General features: G+C 42.9%; 1 protein-coding gene and 1 non-coding gene across 2 annotated transcripts in view; one reads left to right on the top strand and one right to left on the bottom strand.

Moving 5' to 3' along the window:
* LOC145418641 (uncharacterized) overlaps window positions 1-24,340 on the top strand; it is a 161,954-nt gene that overhangs the window by 73,870 nt on the left and 63,744 nt on the right. Inside the window, exons 4-5 of the mRNA XM_080287003.1 lie at window positions 425-607; window positions 10,373-10,517. Of these exons, the coding sequence (XP_080143129.1) occupies window positions 425-607; window positions 10,373-10,517 (328 nt within the window). The remainder of the gene's footprint in view (window positions 1-424; window positions 608-10,372; window positions 10,518-24,340) is intronic.
* LOC145418657 (5S ribosomal RNA) lies at window positions 17,245-17,363 on the bottom strand. Its single transcript, XR_013900724.1, has one exon. It is a non-coding gene; the product is annotated as a 5S ribosomal RNA (ribosomal RNA).

Raw genomic sequence — 24,340 nt, 5'->3', positions numbered from 1 at the left:
AGCCCTAACATGTATTCGATTTGGACAGCGGGTGTTAGCGCTGAAGTGGTAACCGCGGTGGTATATGGTCTGTAGGAGGGCCTCAGGAAGCGTGGTATTGAGCTTATATCCTGAGTCAAACACTTAAAAAAAAAAAAGTTTAATATTCCGCTAAAGGCCTATCTCCACCATGTCTGAATATGGTAAAGTGGGCCACGAAAATCGACACAGGCTACTAATTCCTGCTTAGCCTTCAGTGACAACATTCCCTTGAGTGTTTGCACTTGTACTTAGTTGTTAATTAGGGAAAAAAAAAGAATAAAGAAAATACTGAGCCTTCCGTTAGCAATGAGAGAGAGAGAGAGAGAGAGAGAGAGAGAGAGAGAGAGAGAGAATGATCAGAAATGAACGGATATATCACCAACCCACCCACCTTTTATTTCAGAAACCGTGGTGATCCCTTAACATGGCTACTTGTAGATGACGATGGTGAACTATCCGACCACCCTGACTCCTATCCATCAGCTCTGCAGCCCTGCCCGTCACATGAGAACGATAATCACCAGCCGCACGACAGCTATGCAAGGGTGTACATATCCTGCAACAGCAAAGTGGGCCTTGGATGCAGGTAAAGGAATACTAAAACTGTTATGCTGGCTTTCTTCCAGTTTAGTGCGGTTCCTCTAAACAGGGAGGAACACCAATGCAACCTTCAACACACATTAAGAGTAGAGGATAAGCACAGAAATTCCAGATGACAGGACAAAAGATTTATCATTGCACAAGCCTATATATACCACCTTACATCCAATATCGTGAGATTTAATTACAAGAAATGGTCAACTGGGGAGAAGGGGAATTGGGAGGGGAGATTTGGAGGGGACATCCCGCATGACACTGACACCCGTCACGAGGACCTCTCTGGAAATGGATGGGGCCGGGATTTGTTTCTATGTCTGTAGGGGGAATTGGGATGTAGTGAATATTTTAGGGTAGGACCAAGGGGGAGATAGACTACGACTCTGGCTTCGGCAAAGTGGAGGCCCAATGTCTGGCACTCTCTCTCTCTCTCAGCCTAGGAACAGAGTAGTGTGTTCTGTACCCAGAGTGGGTCTAGCGATGAAGTTAGAAGGGACCCGAGATAGTCAGGAAAACAAATTTATATTACTAAGCCTGGATTCCTTCTCCCGGGGTAGGAGGGTGCTCTTTACGTGTGTGTGTGTGTGTGTGTGTGTGTGTGTGTGTGTGTGTGTGTGTGTGTGTGTGTGTGTGTTTGGGGACTGACTCCAGCTTCTTCATCACGTTGGGGAAGCCTGCCGGACCCCAGGTAGCGTGTAGTCTAGAACTCCCTCTGTGCTGCCAAGCCACCTCTAGCAAGCTCAGCTGTGCATCTAGCAAACACTCTGGAAAACTGGAACTCCTTCTGCATTGCCAAGCCACATCTAGCAAGCTCGGTTGTGCCGCATGTAACAAACACTCTGGAACACTGGAGCTCCTTCTGCATTGCCAAGCCACATCTAGCAAGCTCGGTTTTGCCCCCTCTAGCAGGCACTAAGCTGATGAGCCCCATCTGTCATTGGTATTGGTAGCTAGGGTTGCAGTGGTGGTAGTGCAGCAGCTTTGGGCTCGAGGGACTTCCAGATGATGGGCGCACCCCTTCTGGTGCAGACACTCATATTTCTGCTACCCAGTGGTGATTTCTGGTCGCAGTTGGAACTGGGACTGTGGTACAGTTTTCTATATGAAGTGGAATCCTCGGTATTTTACCACTCCCGCCATCCTTTAAACCACGTCCTCGTGGCAGGAGGTCAAATACTTGTTCCTGGTCAGTGACAGTGGTCGGCTTGAGATTGTGGAAGAGGCGGTACCAGGAGCGAGATTGTTAGTCAGGTTCTGTGGCAGGGTCTTCGACGAGGATCAAGGAACTGTGGTGAGGATAACTGGTTAGCAGCTGAGGCAGGTGTTGTGGTTTCTGGATCCTCCTTCGTTGCCTGTCCTGCGAGACCCAGAAGGTATAGCGGATGAACATGATGACTTGAGTCGGCTGTGGTGGAAAAGAGATGGTGGCGATGGTAGTGGCTGCACTTGTGCTAGGGAGATGGATGGTGACCTTTGACCCAGGAGCTGGCTTGTCATAGGCTGGAATGGATGCAAAAGTACTGCTTTCAGAGGGGAGGTTGGGAGAGTAGGAGTGTGTGTTTGTGAGGGACTTAATTTTGGGGGATTGTGGTGTTGGGACGGTGAGGGGTAGGCAGTGGGGGTTGATGGGGGGGCTGGGGGTGGGGTTACGTTGTGTGGTGGTAGTGTGGGGCTATATCTGTCCGGAGATCAAGATTTTTGGCCTGATCTTGTGAATACCAGAAGGTGACTCCATCTTTAAAGTACACTGGAGATGAAGGATGTGGAGTTGGAGGCTGAGTTAGGGCTACGTGGGGGGGAGGGAGACAGAATCAGGGAAGGCCGTGTGGATGGTGAAGAGGCTGGTGAAGTGTAATATGGGGCGAGGGAGGATGGAGGATCCCTGGATGGAGGCACAGGGTGGGGTGGAATGATGGTGAGTTGGGACGGAGGTGAGGTGAAGCTGGAAGTGTTAGGGATGGGGGTGGGGGAGGTTGGCAGGGAGGGTGGGATGGATGATCTGGCTGTAGTTGGTGTGAATGGGAGGCTGGGGGTTTGGGGAATAGGAGAGCTGGTTGAGGATAAGGCAGAGGAGGACTGTGAGCCAGGTGGTGGTGGGGTTGCATGGCTAGGTGTCAGAGGGGTAGATGGAGAAGAGAGAGCAGGGTGGTGGTGGTTCGAAGTGGGGAGGGATGGGGTGAAAGGTTGAGGGGAGATGTGGGGATCAGGGTTGGTCAGTGATGGGGTTTGGCAACATAGGGTTTTTTTGTGTTGCTGGTCTCTGTTTTGGTACTGTTGTACATTCCTGTGGTGGTAGACCCTGGCTTCGCCATGAAAATTAACAATGGCCTGTTAACAATTCGGCAAGCGCGTAATTTCGAAGAGGCTAATGAATTTGATTTGAAGTTTGTGGTCGAAGGGCAACCAAGTAACCATGACCTGTTGGCCTACCTGATATGGGTTGTCTGGTGAAGTCTTGTCCTTTGGCAGTTCCTGGCAAGATTGCATATGGCAGAGTCAGTTCTTGAGGTGAACGAGGGGGTCTAGGGAGGTGGAGCTGGCGGTTAGTGGTTGCACCACGTGCCAGAAGGGGATTAGCAGTGGAGGTTCTCCAGAGATGCACTCGTGGGGCGTGATACCATCTGATCGGGTATCGGGATGAAGAACTGAAAAAAGGTTGGATTTATCTTTGTGGTCATACAGATAATATTAACGTCAGCAGTTCATGCATCTGATCATTGGATAATGATGTGCTGTGTAGTTGGCAGATGCACATCCTCACAATATAAAAAGAAATATACATTTATATTGTTTCCCAATGGATGAAGAACTGAAAAAAAGTGCGTTTATCTTTGTGGCCATAAAGATAATATGTCAGCGTTCACACATCTGCTCATTGGTTAATGCAATACTGAGGAGCGTGTAAATCTACAGTTCTTCTTATTTTAAAATATATATATTTATATTTCTAAATAGCTTGCAATATAAGCAGGCAGTTTAAATATGGAATAATTTCTGAAGATAAAGAGGTCAAAATTAGCTGTTTTAAAAGTTTACCATTATCAAAGAGAATTAAAACTGATTATGGTTTTATAAAACGATGAGTGATGTTTGAAGCATATGCAGGCATGTATTACAGTGCAACATGGGGACATGTACACCGTGGGTGGACGCTGTAGAGTACCTCACTAGACCTTGGGTGGACGTAGTGAAACATGCAAACGTAGGTGTACATCAGAGACGTGTACCACATGACGTCACAAAGGTGCGTGGGGAGCAAAATGATCAGACCTGTTCTCCCTGAACCTTGGTAAGGAACATCATCTTGAGACCCATAATCAACGTAACCTGGGAGGATTCTAAGCACCTCTTTCTTGGCAATTTATTCTGCATACAATGAGCCCTTCAGTAACGCACCTACATGTTACTGGTTGGGTGCTGTGTTGAAAATCACACAATAAAAAGATTACCTGATTCGGACAACTGAACTAACGTCTGTCTTTTTCTCATACTATCTACCAGAAAGTACCTTGCCCCACAAATATTACACGATGTACTGTAATCCATACACACACACACATGTAATCCACACACACACACACACACACACACACACACACACACACACACACACACACACACACACACACACACACACACACACACACACACACAACACACACACATGTAATCAACACACACACACACACACACACACACACACACACACACACACACACACACACACACACACACACACACACACACACACACACACACTCACACTCACAATCTTCGGCAAAAGTGACTATGCAGTATTAAATTACAACTTCAGGACTGCATATGACATAGTTAATAGTAATGAAAGTTACAAAAAGAGCCTTAACTACAAAGAGGGCAACTATCATGACCTACAGATATACTTCATAGGAACAGATTGGGAAAAAGAGCCTAGAGGACAAGATTTAAATGTTATATATAGAAAATTCTGTGAACTTTATGAAATAGGAGTCTAGAAATACATCCCACAGCACAAAGAAGCAGAAAAGAAAATAAAGAAATGGTTTAATACAGAATGTAAAAAATCAAAAGAAAAAACAGATTTGTTGTGGAACAGATACAGAAGACACAAAAGTGAAACGGCATATAACAACTATAAACAAGCAAGAAACGATTATACCAGAATAAGGAAGGAAGGCCAAAAACAGTTTGAGGAGGACATCGTAAATAGAAGTAGTGATCAACCGAAGATATTTTACGGCTACATTCGAAGCAAAACCAAAGTAAAAGATAAAATACAATCCATTACAGATGAGGGGATCACCTACACACAAGAGAAGGATATTTGTGAAGCACTAAATAAGAATTTCCAATCAGTTTTTACAGAAGAAAATAATTTTGAGAGGGGTTATATGGAACATGCATGCCCACACATACTACAAGATAAGCAAATATCAGAGAAAAGAAATACAGGAGGAGTTAAGTAAATTAGACAAAGGAAAAGCAACTGGTCTTGATGAAATTTCATGTTGGGTGCTACATGAATGTGCAAAGGAGTTAAGTAAACCATTATCTTTAATTTTCAAGGAATCCTTGGGTCAAGGTAAACTACCTGATATTTGGAAGAAAGCAAATATTGTTCCTTTATTCAAGAAAGGGAACAGACAAAATCCACTCAACTACCGACCAGTATCACTAACCAGTGTTGTAAGCAAGGTATTAGAAAAGCTGATAAGAAAAGTTTGGGTAAATCATCTGGAAGAACTCAACATGATAACAGAAAGACAGTTTGGTTTCAGAAAGGGAAAATCATGTTTTACTAATTTGTTGAGCCACTATGATGGGGTAACAGAAACATTACAGAAAAGAGAAGGATGGGTGGACAGTATCTATTTAGATTTCAAGAAAGCATTTGACACAGTACCATACCAAAGACTTTTATGGAAACTGTACCATGAATGAGGAATCCAAGGCAAACTGTATTGCTGGATGCAAGATTTTCTCAAAAAAGGAGAAATGAGAACAGTACTAAGGGGAAATTACTCATCATGGAAGGAAATGACTAACGGAGTTCCACAGGGCTCAGTGCTGGCACCAATTATGTTTTTAGTGTATGTAAATGATACAGACAGTAACATTGGAAATGAAAGCTATCTAAATATGTTTGCTAATGATGCAAAAATACGAAGGAGAGTTACTAACATAGACTCTTATAAAGAGCTACAAGAAGAATTAAATAAACTTCATGAATAGAGCAATGCTTGGCAAATGGAATTCAATGTGGACAAGTGTCATGTAATAAAGTTAGGTAAAAGTGGAAAAAGACCTGATTGGGATTATAAGTTAGGAAATAAAACCCTACACACATCAGAAGAAGAGAGGGACCTAGGTGTGATTATCAATAACAGACTATTTCCGGCTGACCACATCAGTGAGAAGGTACGGAACATGTATACACTGCTTGCAAATATGAGAATAACATTCACATACATAAATGAAGACATGCTAAGAAAGATAATAACATCATTCATCAGACCAACCCTGGAGTATGCGTCAGTAATCTGGAGTCCTCATCTCAAAAACACATAGAAAGATTGAAAAAGATCAAAGGGTCGCTACAAGATGGGTACCAAGATTAAGGGATCTAAGCTACGAAGAAAGACTAGAAAAACTGAATCTACCTACACTACAGGAGAGAAGGAAAAGAGGAGACATGATTATGCTATATAAATGCATATCAGGGAAGGAGAAAATAGACATAAATGATTACATAACCTATGGGGATGCATCAGCACGAGGACACTGCAAAAAAAACTCCATAAAAAGAAAGGCGATAAAAACGTAAGGAAATTTAGTTTCCCAAATAGGGCATTTGATCAGTGGAATGCACTACCGAATGAAATAGTGTGTGCCAAAACGATTCATAAATTTAAGGATATGTACGATAAAAATGGTTTAAGACACGGGACAGTACGAGCTTGACTCATTCCTGTAAAGATACAATTAGGTGAGAGCAATTAAGTAAGAACACACCTGGGAGCAAACCACACCCGACTATAGTCGAGGCACACGACTCTGAGGTTGTCATTATCGTACCCTGGCAGCCTACCATTCAAAAGTGCGTCCGATTTCGTTTCATATCATACACGAATCATATTATTATGCACGAATATATTATATACGAATATTATTATAGACGAACATATTATGCATCACATGCGTCTCATATTAAACACGAAATCAGACACACTTTTGAATGGTAGTTGCCAGGGCATGCTGATAACAACCTCAGAGTCGTGCGCCGCGACTATAGTGTGATCATGCTCTACCTTTAGCTCTGCCGTAGCTGTTCCTGACCGAGTCTCTGACAAGTCACTTTTCGTTTATTTCTTATTACTTCTCAAAAAAGAAAAAAAAAAGGGGGGAGGGGGCGGCATTACATTTTGACACATTACTTTAAGCTTTGGAGTGCTGTACCAAGTGATTATCAGTAAAATACAATGCTTATCACAAAGAAATGCTTTGTAAGGGATGTAAAGCTGTATTATTGTCGTATTCTGCCACTGAACTACAGGAAATAAGTTACAAGAGGTCAAAATCTCCACCATATTAGAGCGACAGGGATGGGGTGGTGGGTTGAAGGATATGCGAATGAGGGTGGTGTGAGTTGGAGGAAGGGCAGTCTCACAATGGACGACAGGGTGATATGGAGGCGGTTTGCTTTTGGTCATCCCCTCGGAAATTAAGGTGTTTGACTGTAATAGGTAAATATAGCTCTTTCACCTTAGCTTTGGCTAGTTTTCGTTCTTTAAATTTTATTTCCTGTAACTCTGAAAAAGACAATGGTACAGCTCTGCATCACTGCCACAGCACTTCAAGATTAATAACATATTGTAGTATCGATTTCTTGTTACAGTTCAACATCGAAGATGGAGAGATTGCAAATTTAGGTCAAGCTAGTGTGAAAAGAGAATAGTCAACCCCTTGAGTCTGAGAATGTATTTCTGAATTTCTTCTTTATCACAACACTAATGCATTCAAGGCCCAACCTTTCTCTCAACTCTTCATATGGACTGCAAATGAAGAGTTGTGAGGAAGGATGGGACCTAATGTTTCGGTGATGTGAGGCGAAGGGGTAGATTGAGATGGTCTGACAGGAAGGATGGGACTTGAATGTACTAGTGTTGTGATGTGAAGTAGTAGATTAAAATGAGTTGAAAGAATGGATAGGACTTGAATGTATTAGTGGTGTGATGAGAAGGGTTAGAGTAATAGCTGTGGTTTGAGAGAAAGGGTGGCACCTGAATGTATTGGTTTGTGATGAGGAGTAGGCTGAGATGGTTTGAGAGGCAGGATGAGACTTCAATGCATTATTCTTGTTATTAGAAGAGATAAACTGAGATGGTTTGAGAGGAAGAATAGGGCTTGAATATATTGGTTTTGTGATGAGATGGGGTAGACTGAGCTGGTTTGTGCATGTGAAGAGGATGAAGGATGACAACTGGGTGCAGTGAGAGTTGCAAGAGGCAGACCAGAAAAGACCTGGTACAAGGTCACAATGTGACCTCCAGAATATGGGACAGAAGAGAGCTTGGGGAGAGTGGAGAGCTGCCTTTAGGTGACCAAGGCCAACGTAGGCACATGTAGGAGCTTCTATAAACAAACGAATGAGCTCTTGCAATCTCTAGACAATTTTCAGCTTCAACCCCTTCAGTTAAATGATGTGTGTTAATGTATTCTTGCAATCTCCAGACGAGTTTATTCAGTGTAAGGGTCAATAAATGCAATATCTAACCCCCCCCAGTTTGAAAAGCTTCTCCAGAGCTGAATACAACAGTCTGGAGAGGGCAAAAATAAAATAATGTAATCAAATTGAAGGGGTTAGAGAGGGTTTCAAGCTGGAGAGGTTAAATACAGCCTTCACTAACGCTACATTACAACAGGTCTGAATAAAACTGTGTAAAGATGGAAAAAATAAATTAATACAACACAAAACCTAATGGAAGGGTTTAAGATGGCTGAACTACATAAACCATCCCTCTTACACTCCGTATCTGTTAGGGTCTGCTCGAGAAGGTGAGAATAGATAGATTTATAGATAGATAGACACATACATGGACAGACAGACTGACTGACGGACATAGACTGATAGACAGATACAAAGAGATAGACAGAGATACAGATAGAGACAGACACAAGTGGAGAAAGATGGACAAGGATACTAATAGATAAGGGGAGAGAGAGAGAGAGAGAGAGAGAGAGAGAGAGAGAGAGAGAGAGAGAGAGAGAGAGAGAGAGAGAGAGAGAGAGAGAGAGAGAAGCAGATACAGAGAGAGAATTAAAATGGACTATCCCATTAAAGTGTCCCAACTCTAACTCCATTAAAGTGGACTACCACCTCTCACCATCATCCTCTGCAAAGGCCCACCCAATAAACCTGGGATCTTCGTACAGTCAGTGTATGTGGGAATACCGGGATAAATGGTTAATGTGGACGAACTGTAAATATGTTCTAGGTGGCACGGGAGGTTTAACAACATCTCTTCCTATAAAATTTATTTTGAATATTCGTTTTCGTTTTTAAAGTCTCCAGCACGCTTGCATGCGTTGGCCTTGGTCACCTAATGGTGGTTCTCCATGCTGCTTGATCTGTAGCAGCCTCCCTATTCAGTTCCTTATCCCTGAGGTCACGCTCAATGACCCAATCCCAGGTCTTTTTCGGTCTACCTCTCGCAACCCTACCCCGAACGTTAACACTTCTCACTTTCTGAGTCCAATTGTCATCCCCTCTCCTCTCCAAACGCCCAAACCACCTCAATCTACCTCTCCTCATCATAACATCCGTACACTCGTGTCCCATCCTACCTCTTAATTCTTCAGTCATAAACCTAATCTCCCCTCAGGCCCCATATTGAAGGATGCACTGCACGTCCACCTATTCATTGTCGTTTCTGTATGTTTGAGTCTGCAATTATTCTCTTTCTTTACTGCCCATGTCTCACTACCATTTAGCATTACACTCCTAACACATGCCGCATACAAAGATACTTTAGCACGGAGGGAGAGCCCTCTCAGTGTCAGGAGAGGCAACAGCTCTCTGAATTTTTTTCAACCACTCCACACCCTAGCCACAGAGCTACCTTCAGCCCCACCTCCAGCACTTAACATGTCTCCCATATAACAAAACTCTTCCATAGACTCGAGAGACTCACTAGCAAGATCAATCCTTTCATGCCTGACAATCTCCACATGCTCTCCTCATATTCTGCTTACTGTTTCCTTGTATGGTAATTACACTGCTTTAACATGAGCAAAGCTTAAACCAATAGTATGAGTCAACAATTATGTGTAATGTGCAGCCTAAATTGTTAAAGAAGAGGTGTTAGGAAATCTCTAAAGCCACTTGCAATATAAACGTTAACACAATTATCACCTCCAGTGTTTGCAAGGGTCCATCTGAGAAGCCAGGGATCTTCATACAGACAATACTTGTAATAGACATGGCAAGAAATGCATGGTAATATTAGGCCAAGTTGAATATAAAAAAGAGTACAGATAGTGTGGATGAACTAAAACTCATCCCTCTATCTCAAGCAAAGCATCTGCCAGGGCATGTTTGAAAGACCTGGGATATTTGTACAAGTGGAGTGTGTGTGTGTGTGGGGGGGGGCGGGGAGATATACAGATAGTTAGGCAGATTAATAAATAGACAGATAAATGGACAGAGATGGTTATGGTGGATGAACCATAACTCCTCTCCCTCTCTCACCCACAGCATCTGCAAGGGTCCACCTGAGAAGCCTGGAATCTTCGTACAGACCGTGAGAGTGGGAGGCGTGGCTAGAAATGCAGGACTACGACCGGGCGATCAGATCATTGCCTGTAATGATGTGTCTTTTGCTCACCTCGACTTTGCAGAGGTAAAATTCCATCTTCCTTTAATCCCTTGAATCTGGTGACCTATTACTTTGGTTAATTATTCGAGTGTGCTGGTGATTTTCTTAACCACCTGTATTTAGAAATCCTTTGGAGTAACAAGACCGAGACAGTTTATATCAACTTTTCCACAACCTTACATCTGTTCTTCAGATGAGTAAAACTGTCTGAAAAATACAGGGTGTCCCGGGAGTTAAGTCAAAAACTTTGGGAAATGATAGAGGAGGGAATTCTAAGGAAAAAATGTTATATGAACATGTGTCCAAATCCCAACCGTTACGGAGCTACAATTACTGATGACCTTATGGGCGAAAATGGTCTCCTTCATAATTCGCCTATAAGGTCATCAGTAACTGTAGCTCCGTAACAGTTGGAATTTGAACACATGTTCATATAACATTTTTTTCTTAGAATTCCCTCCTCTGTCATTTCCCAAAGTTTTTGACTTAACTCCCGGGACACCCTGTATAATACAGCATTAAGTATGCCATTGGATTCAAAGTTTCAAAGATAAGCCTCACTTTTTTTTTTTTTTTTTTCTGTCATGTACTTATCATACTTATCTTGTGTTCCAATGCTGGACAGGGACACCATCACGTGGTGGCATTAATATGACCAAGTGGTTGAGCTGCCTATTCTCCATTTCACCGAGTCTGGCACCATCAGTGGTGTGGTCAACACCTGTGGCATTGATAAAGGTCTTCAGTACTGGATATACCTATTTGTATTGCCTTTTACATTGGTTCTCAAGGTAATAGAGATTCAACTAATGCAGAGGATTTACATCAGCACTACAAGTGTTGACGACATCGCTGATGGTACCAAACTTGGTGAAATGGAGTAGTTACACAAGCATCCCTCAATCCCAACTCTATGCTCAAAAGGAGGGTGGTGGACTGTGGAGGGAAAACTTTGGCCTACAGTCCACTTCGGTTCACGTTCAAATGAGCCTGGGGTTGCAGCTACTATGGCTACTATCTTTCCTTCCTTAAATTCAGCACCCATTTTTCCAATATAGCTGATCACTGCATGTAAATGTATCTTTTGCCCACCTCAACTTTGCAGATGTAAAATTCCATCTACATTTAACCCTTCTGCACTTGGTCTAGTGATACAGATTTCAAGTGAGGACTGTGGCTAATGCACTAAAGTTTGAATCTTGGAGGCTTTTCTATCATGTAAAATACTAGCAGGGGCGCAGGTTAGTCTCCCGCCCTTTAAATGTTCAGGACTACAGTAGCCTTGCCTCTGCCTCCTAAGCTCCCAGATGGGTAATTGGGAACTGGCTGTTCCTGTTTAACATCAGAATGTTGCTCAACTGAGAGAAATTCTACATGTATAAGGTTTTACAAACTATCTCACCCAGTCAATGGCTTCAAAAACTATCTTGTGTAGTCAAAGGCTTCTAAAACTACCAGTATCTCAAATAACCCTTTGGCTGGTACTGGTGCATCTTGGCTAACATCACAAGATTTTGTTCAGTCAAGAGAGAGTGCTGTTGTTCTTGTTGCCCCTGACTCACCTGAAGCATGATCCCAGTGACCTGGATGCTTCAGATAAGAACATAAGAAGAGAGGATAACTGCAGTAGGCCGGTTGGCCCATGCTAGGCAGCTCCTAGAAGAGTAACTGAACTACTAGAATAAGATAAGGATAGCAAAGAAGAAGGCTCTCCCCCGCCCTCCAAACCCTCCAGCTGAAGCCGGCAGGAAAAAGTCAGAAAGAACACCACGCAGTATAGAAAAACTGGCGTGGACATTTTACAGGAAAGTGTGAAAGGAGAATAGAGACTATCATAGTGTAACCTGAAAAGGAAAAATTATGAATTGGTATTGGTTATAAGATTTTTTTTTTCTATACCCACCCCTTATTTGTCATATGCTTATCTAGCCTATGCTTGAAACTCTCAATGGAAGAGGCAGCAACTACTTTACTAGGTAGCTTATTCCATTCGTCTACTACTCTATTACCAAACCAATTTCTACCGATTTCCTTACTGAAACGGAATTTTTCTAGTTTGAAACCATTATTTCTAGTTCTATCCTGTATGCTCACTTTAAGTACCTTGCTAATATCTCCCTTATTTATACCATTCATCCACTTAAACACCTCAATTAAGTCTCCCCTTACTCTACGCCTCTCTAGCGAATGCAGACTTAGTCTTTTCAGTCTGTCTTCATGTGACAGGTTCCGAACTTCATGTATCATTATTGTCATTCTGGGGGATGAAGTGCGTGAAAGGGTACAGCAGGGCAGGAAGGTCGTTGGTACACTGAAAGCAGTGATGAGAAATAGGGAGGTGAGTATGGAAGTTAAGAAGTCACTGCATGATAGTATTGTGATCCCTACCCTGACGTATGGAAGCGAGGCGTGGACCTTGCAAGAGGGGAACAAGTCAAGAGTGAGAGTAGTGGAAATAAGTTACTTGAGAGGAGCATGTGGAGTGACGTGGAGGGACAGGTTGACGAATGAAGAAGTGAAGGAACGATGTGGGGTGGATGTGGATGTGGTTGAGAAGATTAGGAGAAATACACTGAGGTGGTTTGGACATGTGAAGAGAATGGAGAATGAAAGACTGACCAAGAGGGTGTATGTAGGTGAGGTGGAGGGAGGGAGAGGGAGAGGTAGACCGAGGATGAGGTGGAGGGATGGAGTTGAGAGGTATATGAGGGAGGGGGGGTGAGTTGGGGGGAGGGTAGTCAAATGGTGGGTGACAGAGCGACTTGGAGGCGTTTTGTCTGTGGCCACCCTTTGCGGGATTAGGGCGTCGGGCTATAGATAGATAGATAGACTTTCTACATTTCCAAATAGTTAATATCCATTCTATAGTAAGGACACCAGAATTGTACTGCGTAGTCTAAATGTGGCCTTACTAATGCTAGATAGAGTTGCTGTATTACTTTTGATGACCTATTGCTCACGCTTCTCGAAATAAACCCTAAAACCCTATTTGCTTTATTTCTCGCATTAATGCACTGTTGCCTTGGTTTAAGGTCGTTACTAACCATAACTCCTAGGTCTCTCTCGCATTCCGATTTGCTAATTTCTGTTATCTAAGCTGTATTTAGTGTCTCTAATGGTCTTGCCTACGTTAAGTACTTTACATTTTTCAACGTTAAATTCCATTTGCCAAGTTTTAGACCATTTGGACAATGTATCGAGGTCTTTTTGTAAGTTATGGCAATCGTCAGCGAGTTAATGATACGTCCTATTTTTGTATCGTCGGCAAATTTGCTGATGCTGCTATTGACTCCTAAGTCTAGATCATTTATATATATAATAAATAATAAGGAATCGAGTACTGAACCCTGGGGTACACCGCTAGTTACTAATCCCCAATCCGACTTAGTTCCATTGTCATAAATGACTTTGTGTCATAAAAGACTGTGTGGTTCCTTTGTGGTTGAGTTATATATATATATAATTTAGACTTGTGGACGAGCGATTTTTATATCTTGGAGTAGCTTCCCATTTGTCATGTAGTGACAGGAGAGGTAAAGAATAGTATGGGACTATTTTTATTTGTTTGGAAATATTAACAAGTCTCTCACACAGAGCGTAAGTATAGAGTCCAGTCCCGCTAGCTATATCTCTGTCTCTCTCTCTCTCTCTGTCCCTCTCTCTCAGTTGCCAAGCCCTTCTCCCTGTGACCTGTCTCTTCTAAGGCCTGTCTCCTTCTGAGCTCTCTTTCCTAAATTCTGGTGAAACAGGAGACGTATCACGTGTGTTCCTCGTGGATGGAAAGTTTAAGAAGCCTGTGTGTGAGTATGTGTGTATATGTGTGTGTATGGTTACTAGGTCTTTGTTCACGAGAGGACTGCTGACAGCTAACTGCATCATCTCCTTACTGGCCGCTGTCGTCAGCTTTCCTCAGTGCAACTTGCAAACTCATTTCCTTTTCCCAGGCTCGCAGAGGGTTGTCTATCTATCTATCTATTTATCTATCTATCTATTATGATTTGCAATTATAATATGGAGTCCTAACACACCATTTATTAATACTCTCTGCTTTCGTCCTTTCAGCCAGGACTCTATCCATTTTAAGATATCGCCGTCTATACCGTGTGCTCGAACCTTTCTAACTAACCTATCGTGTGGGACCCTATCAAAAGCTTTACTAAAGTCCAGATATATAACATCGTAAGCTTTATCGCTATCTACTGCTTCACAGACCTCCGAGTAGAATGACAAGTTTGTGAGGCAGGATCGTCCTTGCCTGAATCCGTGCTGACTTTCGTTTATAAGATTAAATCTTTCTAAGTGTTCTCTAATCTTATTTGCCAAAATTGACTCTAACATTTTTCCTACTATTGACGTTAGACTTACCGGACGATAATTCGACGCAGCTAATTTATTACCCTTTTTAAAGATGGGCACTACGTTTGCGGTGTTCCACGCCTCTGGAACTTCTCCAGAAATTAAAGAGTCATTAAATTACGTTAAAAGTGGCTGACATAATTCTTCTTTGGTATCTTTTATAACTTTTGCGTATATATCGTCCGGACCTGGCGATTTTTGAAGTTTTAACTTATTAATTTCTTTCAATACGTCCTCCTGACTAATGGTTATTTTACTAAGAATATTTTCCGTATTCTCATCGTAAATATTTGCTGCTTGAGGGACCAGGTCTAGATTTTCCTTGGTGAATACTGATATGAAATAATTATTTAAGATGGAGCACATTTCTTTATCTTCACTGATAATGTTACCTGATTCTGTTCTGAGTGGTCCTATCCTATCTTTATTTTTCGTACGGTACATTTGATAAAAACCCTTAGGGTTTTCTTTCGATTCACTAGCAACCTTAATTTCATAACTTCTCCTTGCTTTTCGTATCTCCCTCTTTACCTCTCTATTTAAAATCGTGTACCAGTTACGCAAGTGTTCCTCTCCAGTTTTTGTTTTTCTATATATTCCTTTCCTTTGGCCTATGAGAGATTTTAATCTGTTGTTTAACCATCTTGGTTCTGAATTATTCGTTCTAAACGGATTTGAAGGGATATATCTATCTTGGCCTAAGTGTATTATATTTACTAACTCATTATATTTCTCACTGGTCGAACGTCTGCTTGGTACTGGAGCTGAGTTAATCCCCGTCACCTCGACTACACTCCCATCTACCACCTCACCTTTCACAGACACCTGGTGCACATTTGCACGTGTTTCCTGCCCTTCACCTATGACCTGGGGTTCCCCACTGACCTGGCATTCCCTAAAATAGCTAATCTCCCCGTGGAATACCTTTCTAAAATAAACTCTTAATCCATCAAAATCTCCTAGACGAAAATTAGGAACGGTGGAGGTATTGTCAGTGGAACAGACATCCCAAATAAATTTGAACTTAATTTCTTCATGATCGCTATTACCAAGTCGTCCACCAACCTCTATATCATTAATGATATTTTCTTTATTAGCTAAAACCAAATCTAGTATATTATTACCTCTGGTGGGCTCCCTGATATACTGATAATGGAAATTATCCTGTACTACCTCTAGAAATTCCTCTGACTCTGCATCCCCTGTCTGATTTTTCCAATCTATCCTTGGCAGATTTAGGTCCCCTACAATTATTACTAAGCTGGACTGTCACGCTTTCCTAATATCCTCTCAAAGGTATTTACTATCTGTCTACTTAATTTTGGAGATCTGCAAATTGCTCCTAAGACTAATTTCTCCCTATTGTTACTAATTTCAACCCAGACACTTTCTGTGTCCTTATTTACTTTAATGTCTGCTTTATTGTAACAGTTTAATGAATCCTTTACATAAATAGCTACCCCTCCCCCCTTTCTTCCCTGACGGTTTGACACAACAATATTATAGCCTTTTATCTGATATTCTGCTAAAAATTCTCGAGTGTCTGTATTCACCCAAGTTTCACTAATAATGGCAATGTCTATTTTTTCTGTACAAATGAAAGCCCTCAGTTCATCCATTTTATTACGTAAACTCCGGCTGTTTGTATAGTACACTTTCAGATTATTACGAGTAGTTATGCCTCTACCTTGGGACTTACTATTTTTTATTTTGTCACTGACTGGGAAACTCTTTACTTTACTAATAAAACAATTTTTTGTACTATCACTTATCGCCCTTCTATCATCGCTTGTTCTGTCCTCTATCATCGCCTGCTCATTTTGAGGTGCCTGAGTGGATGTATCTACACTAATGGTTAAACTGTTGTTCTTACTTTTGCAAGTCTTGATGCATCTATCCAAACATGATAATACTGATTTCTGGGTGTAGTTGCTGCAACTTCCTGTACACCTACTTCTCAACCTCGAAAAAAAACCTCTAACTCCCTATCTATCATTCCAGCTAAAACAGTAACTCCCTGCCTGCTAAGACGAGTCCCATCCCAACTATACAAGGCACTCCGACCATAAAACCGGTCCCAGCTGTTTATGAAAAGTATTGCGTTATCTTTGCAATACCTTTCAAGGCGGTAATTAAAACCTATCCCCCTGCTCAACCACTCCCTCCCAACCCACCACCTGGGTAAAACACCAAGCACTACAGGGGTTCCTCCCCTCTCCCTAACCTTCTCTAACATATCCTTGTACTGCTGCCACAGTACCTCACTCTTTTTCATTCATTCATTGCCAGACGCCACGTATCCCAAACGGGGTGGCCAAGGGCTTAGAGTTAATTGTTTTACAGGGAGGGGCACTAATCCTCTACCAACCCCACTTGACACGTAGGGAGAACGTTATGCCAACAGCATCTGGTGTTCCCAGACGGTCACCCATCCAAGTACAAACCAGACCCAACGTTGCTTAACTTCGCTGATCGGATGGGAAGCGGTGTACTCAACGTGGCATGGCCGTTACGCCTACTAATATCATTGCCTCCTACGCTTAGGCACACAGTGGGTTTGTCTCCACTATCCTTCACGATATTTGAAATTTTGTCTATTACATTACCCACCCTGGCCCCTGGAAGACACACATGTTTAGTGAGTGGAGTATACATTGCTAAGATATCTTACCTGTGAGTCCCCAACAACGGCAACATTTTTTTACCTTTCTTGTTCTCATTATACTTACCTGCATGGGAAGGTCTATCACCGTCCTTCTTCCCAACTTCCCTCTCTGCCTTCCCTTCATATTCGTCCCGTAGTGCGGCGAATGTATTTGTGGTCTTAATGTAATTGTGCCCTTCTCCTGCTGTTCACCATCTTCCTTTTGGGAGATAGGGAAGTAGCTGATGGATGCTTGTACAACCAGGCAACTGAGCCACCTGGTTTTATCAATGCTGCCACTTGAAGGCACCCCTCTCCAATACCTCAGTCGAGAGAAATCCCAGAAATCAAAAGGTTAAAGCTAAGGAGGATGAGATATTAAACTAAACTGTTTTTATGATAATTTCTGCTGCATACAATGAATATAAAATCACGTCTGGGCTCTGTTAATATCTGACTGCCATCTGTAATGTGGGATGTAGATTGCTCAACTCTGACAACCAAAAGTTTTCTATAATTCTATCTGTCTATCTATCTATCTATTGGCAGACGCCTTAATCCCATAAGAGGTGGCCACAAACAAATCGCCTCCACGTCGCCCTGTCCCCCGCCATTTCACTGCCCTGCTCCCAGCTCACACCCCCCCTCCCTCATGTACCTTTCCACTCCATCTCTCCATCTCATCCTTGGCTTCACCCTCCCTCTCCCCTCCTCCACCTCACTGACATACACTCTCCTCGTCAGTCTCTCACTTTCCATTCTCTCCACATGGCCAAATCACCTCAGTGTGTTTCTCCTAATGCTTCCAATCACATCCACATCCACTCTGCAGTGCTCCTTTACTTCCTCATTTGTCAGTCTGTCTCTCCATGTAACTTCACATACTCCTTTCAAATACAGTAACTCAATTCCGCTGCTCTCACTCTTATGTCCCTCCAACAAGGTCCAAGTTTCACTTCCATGCGTGAAAGTTGGTATCACAATACTGTCATGTAGTAACTTTTTCACTTCCATGCTCACTTCCCTGTTTCTTATCACTGCTATCAAGGAACCAGCAATCTTCCTTCCCTGTTGTACCCTTTCAAGTACTTCACCCTCTAAACTTCCATCCTTACTCATCACACTACCCAAGTACTTTAAATGCACTCACATTTTCCATTTCCTCCTCATCCAACCTCACTGTATATTCACTGACTTGACTCTTCCCTACATTCACCTTCAGATTCCGTTTCTTCCATACTTTCCCAAACTCAACCACCAAGCCTTGCAGCTTCCCTTCATCTTCCCTTAACAACACAGTATCATCTACAAACAGCGGAACAGGGAGTTTCCAAACACTGCTCTCTCTCATTAGGGCCGCTCCAGCATCCACTGCCCTACCTTGTATCTCTTTTATAACCCCATCCATATACAGATTGAACAACCATGGAGACATGACACATCCATGTTTCAATCCAACCCTCAAATTGAAATATTCTCTCAATTCACTATCCACATGCACTACAGCCTTAGCCCACTCATACATACCCTTCACGGCATTCAGTAACTTCCATCTACTCTATATATTCTTAATACTTTCCACAATCCTTGTCTATCCACCCTGTCATATGCTTTCTCCAAATCCATACAGGCTGCATACAACTTCTTTCCCTTCTCTAAAAACTTTTCCACCAAAGATCTAAGAATGAATATCTGATCTACACAACCTATTCCCTTCCTAAAACTTCTCTGTTCTTCTCCAACTGATTCCTCTGTTATTTCCCTAACTCTGTCAGAAAGTATCCTACCATATACTTTTCCTATTACACTAAGAAGACAAATGCCCCTTTGATTACCACACACTTCTTTTTCCCCTTTTCCTTTGTACAGGGGAATAATTATATCTGACTTCCAATCCTCCTGGATTCTACCTTGCTCCCAGGCCAATCTGCACATCTTCCACATCAATTCTACTACTATCTCTCCCCCATGCTTCAGCATTTCACCACACATTCCACCAGTTCCTGGGGTTTTCCCCATTATAACTTTTTTCACTGCTTCCACAACTTCCATCCTACTGATTTCTTCCTCTCTTCTCACATCCCTCCGTCTCCCAGCCATTTCCCAGCCACTTACACTCGCATTATTTTCATTCTCTACGTTCGACAATTCCTTAAAGTGTTCTCTCCATCTGCTCACTTTTTCTCCCTTCTCCACTAGTAATCTACCATTTTTATCTTTCACTCCCCTACTAATTTCTTTGACATCCTGTCTAACTCTCTTTACCTCTTTCCAGAACATTTTCTTACATTCCCTCGACTTTACACTCAAATTCCTTCCGAATTCCTCATCCACTCTCTTCTTACTCTGATCTTTTCACCTTTCTCTTCCTCTCTACATATAACTCTCTTCCATATCTCAGCTTCTTCCACGCCCCTGTTTCTCATCCACACACTATATGCTTTCTTCTTTTGTGCCACGGCCTCTCTCACCTCTTCATTCCACCATGCTGTTCCCTGCATCCCATTTCGTCTTCTCTTCACCCCAAACGCCACCTCAAATGCTGCACAGATTTTTTCTGTGAATATCTTGCACACACTCTCCACATCCCCCATCTGCTCCAATCCATATTTACCCAATCGCTCCTCCACTTCCCTCTTACATTCTGGCTCTTTTTCCATCCTCTTGTAACCTTTCCACCCTCCTTGTACAAACTACTTCCTTCTGTCCTTCCCTTCTTCTATTTCTCCATTTAACTTGGACACTAATTCTGACCACCACTTGGTGGTGGTCAGAAGGTCCACTCCCCCAACCTCTATATTCTCTTGCATCCATTACACACCTTCTCATCCTGTCATCCACATACACATAATCAATCATTGCATTCCATTCACTCAATTCACCACCTACCCTTCTCATCAAGCGCCACGTATACCTATGGATCATTTTGTGCCTGAAGAGGGTACTCGCAATCACCAACCAACTCCCAGCACAAATGTCCACTAAAGCACTGCCATTCTCATCCATCTTTGCAGACACGCCCCACTCAGAAACTACTCCATCCACTTTCACATTCCTTACTTTTCCATTCATATCTCCATTCAAAAACACTCATTCCCTTCAAACATTTCCATGCATGCTTCCACATTTGTCAGGATCTCTTCTCTCACTCTGCTTGCACGATCTTGCGTTGGTGCATACTTGTACACAATCGCCCACGTTTGTAGTCCAACTTTTAAACTTACCCACACAATCCTTGAGCCAACTGATCCATACTCTCTTATATCTCCTTCCATCTGTTACTCACACACTCCTTTTGCCCTCTAATTCTTACCTATTCCAGCACATATACCCCACCCATACTCCCATTCTCATGCACTCTCACCTCTCCATTTAGTTTCAGTTAATCTATGTACATCCACTTTCGCACCCATCAAGCACCTGGGCAATCTTTCTTTCATCTCATCATTTGCACCCCTTACATTCCATGTAGCTATCCGGACCATGTCCTTTGTTCGGTCCTTTGTCGTCACCTTTTGGTCAGTCCCGGGGTGAGGGGACTAGGGACCCCCTCCTCTGTTTTTTAGTTCCTAAAAAGAGACAGGCCAGAGAAAGGGATGGGGGATGGAGTTATCCCCGTACCCTGAAGATTGGGTCTATGAATGTGCGTGGATGTAGTACGATTGAGGCTAAAAGGGAGGAGATTGGGAGAATGTTTGTGAGAAGAAAGTTGGATGTGTTAGCTTTGAGTGAAACGAAGATGAAAGGGAAGGGGGAATCTATGTTTGGAAGTGTGAATGGAAGATTGTCAGGTGTTGATAGAGGAAGGGCAAGAGAAGGTGTGGCCTTGTTAGTGAGTCCGGAAGTACAGCAGTGTGTGATTGAATGGAAGGAGGTGTCATCGAGACTGATGTGGGTGAAAGCGAAATTTGAACGTGAGTTGTGGGTGTTTGTGAGTGCATATGGGCCTGGTAGTGAAAGGGATGAACAAGAGAGGGAGTCTTTCTGGAATGATGTTGATGAGTGTCTGCAGAGTTTTGGAGCGAATGTGAATGTGGTAATGATGGGAGATCTGAATGCTAGAGTGGGAAATGTAGCAGTTGAAGGCGTAGTTGGTATGCATGGTGTGCCTGGAAGAAATGAAAATGGGGAACGAATGATAGCGATGTGTGTTGAGCGAGAGATGGTGATTGGGAATACGCTGTTTGAAAAGAAAGATATTTATAAGTATACATGGGTGAGACAGGAGGGTGGAAGGGTTGTTGATAGAGCTTTGATGGACTATGTGGTTGTGTCTAGGAATGTAATAGGAAGATTGTTGGATGTGAGAGTTCTAAGAGGGGAGGGTGGAGGTATGTCTGACCACTACCTGGTGGAGGGAAAGTTAAGAGTAGGTAAGAGATGGGTGAGAGCTAGGAGGGTTAGGTGTGGCAGGGAGGTTTTGAAAGTGAGTCAGTTGGATAAAAGAGAGAAAAGATAGAGTATCAGGAGAAATTGAAAGATGAGTGGAGCTCAGTGAAAGATCGGGAAAATGGCAGCGTGGAGGAGGAATGGCAGTTGTTTAAGAGTGCTGTGGTGGGGCATGCAGAAGAGGTGTGTGGTGTGAGACGTGTGGGTGGTGGTGTAAGAAAAGGAAGTGAATGGTGGTGCGAGGAAGTAAGTATGGCTGTGGCCGAGAAGAGACGTGCATATGAAGTGTGGCTGCAGAGGAAGGACGAGATGTCATATGAAAGGTATAAGGAAAAGAGGAATAGAGCGAGAAGGGCTGTGCGTGATGCTAAAGTGACAGCAGATGAGAAGTGGGGTAGGCGGCTGACAGAGAATTTTCAACAGAATAAGAAAATGTTTTGGAAGGAGGTGAAAAGGGTGCGAAAGGGAGAGTCTGGGAAGGAAGAACGAGTAAAAGCAGAGGATGGAAGGATGTTAATTGAGATGGATGCAGTAAGGAAGAGATGGGCAGAGTATTTTGAAAGATTATTAAATGTAGAGGAGGAAAGGGTGGCTGAGATTGTGGCGGATGGAAGGGTGCAAGGAATAAATGTGTTGGGAGAGTTGAATGATTCTTTGATCACGAAGGAGGAAGTGGAGAAGGCAGTAAAGGAGATGAAAACAGGGAAAGCTGCAGGTAGGGATGGGTGTGCTGTGGAATGCCTGAAGGGTGGTGGAGTGACTATTGTTGACTGGTTAGTAAGATTGTTGAATGTGTGCTTTGAGAAAGGTATGGTGCCAATTGACTGGGCAAGTGCTTGTGTGGTCCCGTTGTATAAAGGCAAGGGTGATAAGTATGAATGTACTAGCTTTAGGGGTATAAGTCTGTTGAGTGTTGTAGGTAAGGTGTATGGTAGAGTGTTAATTATGAGAGTTAGAGAGGGTACAGAGGGAGTGATTAGTGATGAGCAGTGTGGCTTTAGGAGAGGGAGGGGATGCGTTGATCAGGTGTTTGCTGTGAGACAAGTGTGTGAAAAGTATTTAGCGAAAGGCAAGGATGTGTTTTGGGCATTTATGGATTTAGAGAAAGCGTATGATAGAATTGATAGGGAGGCTTTGTGGACTGTTTTAAGATTGTATGGACTTGATGGTAGGTTACTAAAAGGGGTGAAAAGTTTTTATGTAAATAGTAGAGCATGTGTAAGAGTGGGAAATGCTGTGAGTGATTGGTTTCCGTGAGAGTGGGGCTGCGACAGGGATGTGTGATGTCACCTTGGTTGTTTAATATTTACATGGATGGTGTTGTAAGGGAGGTGAATGCAAGAGTTTTAGGTGGTCTGAGTCTGGTAAATGTTGATGGTGGAGATTGGAATCTGAGGCAGCTGCTGTTTGCAGATGATACTGCACTGGTGACTGATTCAGAGGAGAGATTGAGACAGTTGGTAGAGGAGTTTGGAAGGGTGTGTGAAAGGAGGAATTTGAAAGTAAATGAGAATAAGAGTAAAGTGATGAAGTGTACGAGGTTGATAGATGGTAGGGGGATGAATATAGTTTTGAATGGTGAGTTGCTTGAGGAGGTAGATTGTTTTAAATATCTAGGGTCACATGTTGCTGTGGATGGAAGAATAGATGCAGAAGTGAAGTTTAGAATAAATGAAGTAGGAAAGGTGCTGGGAGGAATGAAAAAAGTGTTTAAATGTCGTTCGCTTAGAATGGATGTAAAGAGAAGGCTGTATGAGGGTGTTGTGGTACCGACTGCATTATATGGGGCTGAAACATGGAATATGGGTGTAGCAGAGAGGAAAAGTTTGAATGTAATGGAGATGAGGTGTCTGAGGAGTATGTGTGGAGTGACACGTATGGATCGGGTGCGAAATGATGAAGTGCGAAGGAGAACTGGAGTTGTTCAGGAGATGGCTGGTAGAGTTGAGCAGAGGGTGTTGCGATGGTTTGGGCATATGGAGAGAATGGATAATGAGCGATTGGTGAAAAAGATAACTAGATCTGATGTGAGAGGTGTAAGGCTGAGAGGAAGACCAATGAATAGGATGGATGGATAGTGTGAAGTGAGCGCTGGATGCGAGAGGGATGTCTGTCGAGCAAGGAAGAGTGGCTGTGCGTGACAGAAATAAATGGAGAGAAATTGTGAATAAATAAGTGATGACGCAGCCCTGAGGGGATATTCTCCCGCATTTGGTCTGATCAGCTAGTCAGGTCAGGTGCGGGTAAGGGGATGGGTATGTTATGATGTGGCAGGGGTAAACCAGCTCTGCTGTCGGGCCCTGCTGCGGATGTCACTGATTGCATTGCGCAGTTGACCCTTGTGCGGTGTGGTGCGGTGAGGATCTGTCCGTTCTCCCCTTTGGGGCTAAGATGTGAATGAATGTGTTTAAATGGATGAGTAAATGGAGAGTGTGTCGTCCTGTCTCGGCTACCTCCC

This window comes from Coenobita brevimanus, chromosome 115, assembly GCF_032717465.1.
Source record: "Coenobita brevimanus isolate Jiangsu-jjx chromosome 115, ASM3271746v2, whole genome shotgun sequence".
Taxonomy (NCBI): domain Eukaryota; kingdom Metazoa; phylum Arthropoda; class Malacostraca; order Decapoda; family Coenobitidae; genus Coenobita; species Coenobita brevimanus.
Note: the sequence above shows the minus strand (reverse complement) of the source record. Positions and strands in the feature narration are given on the sequence as shown.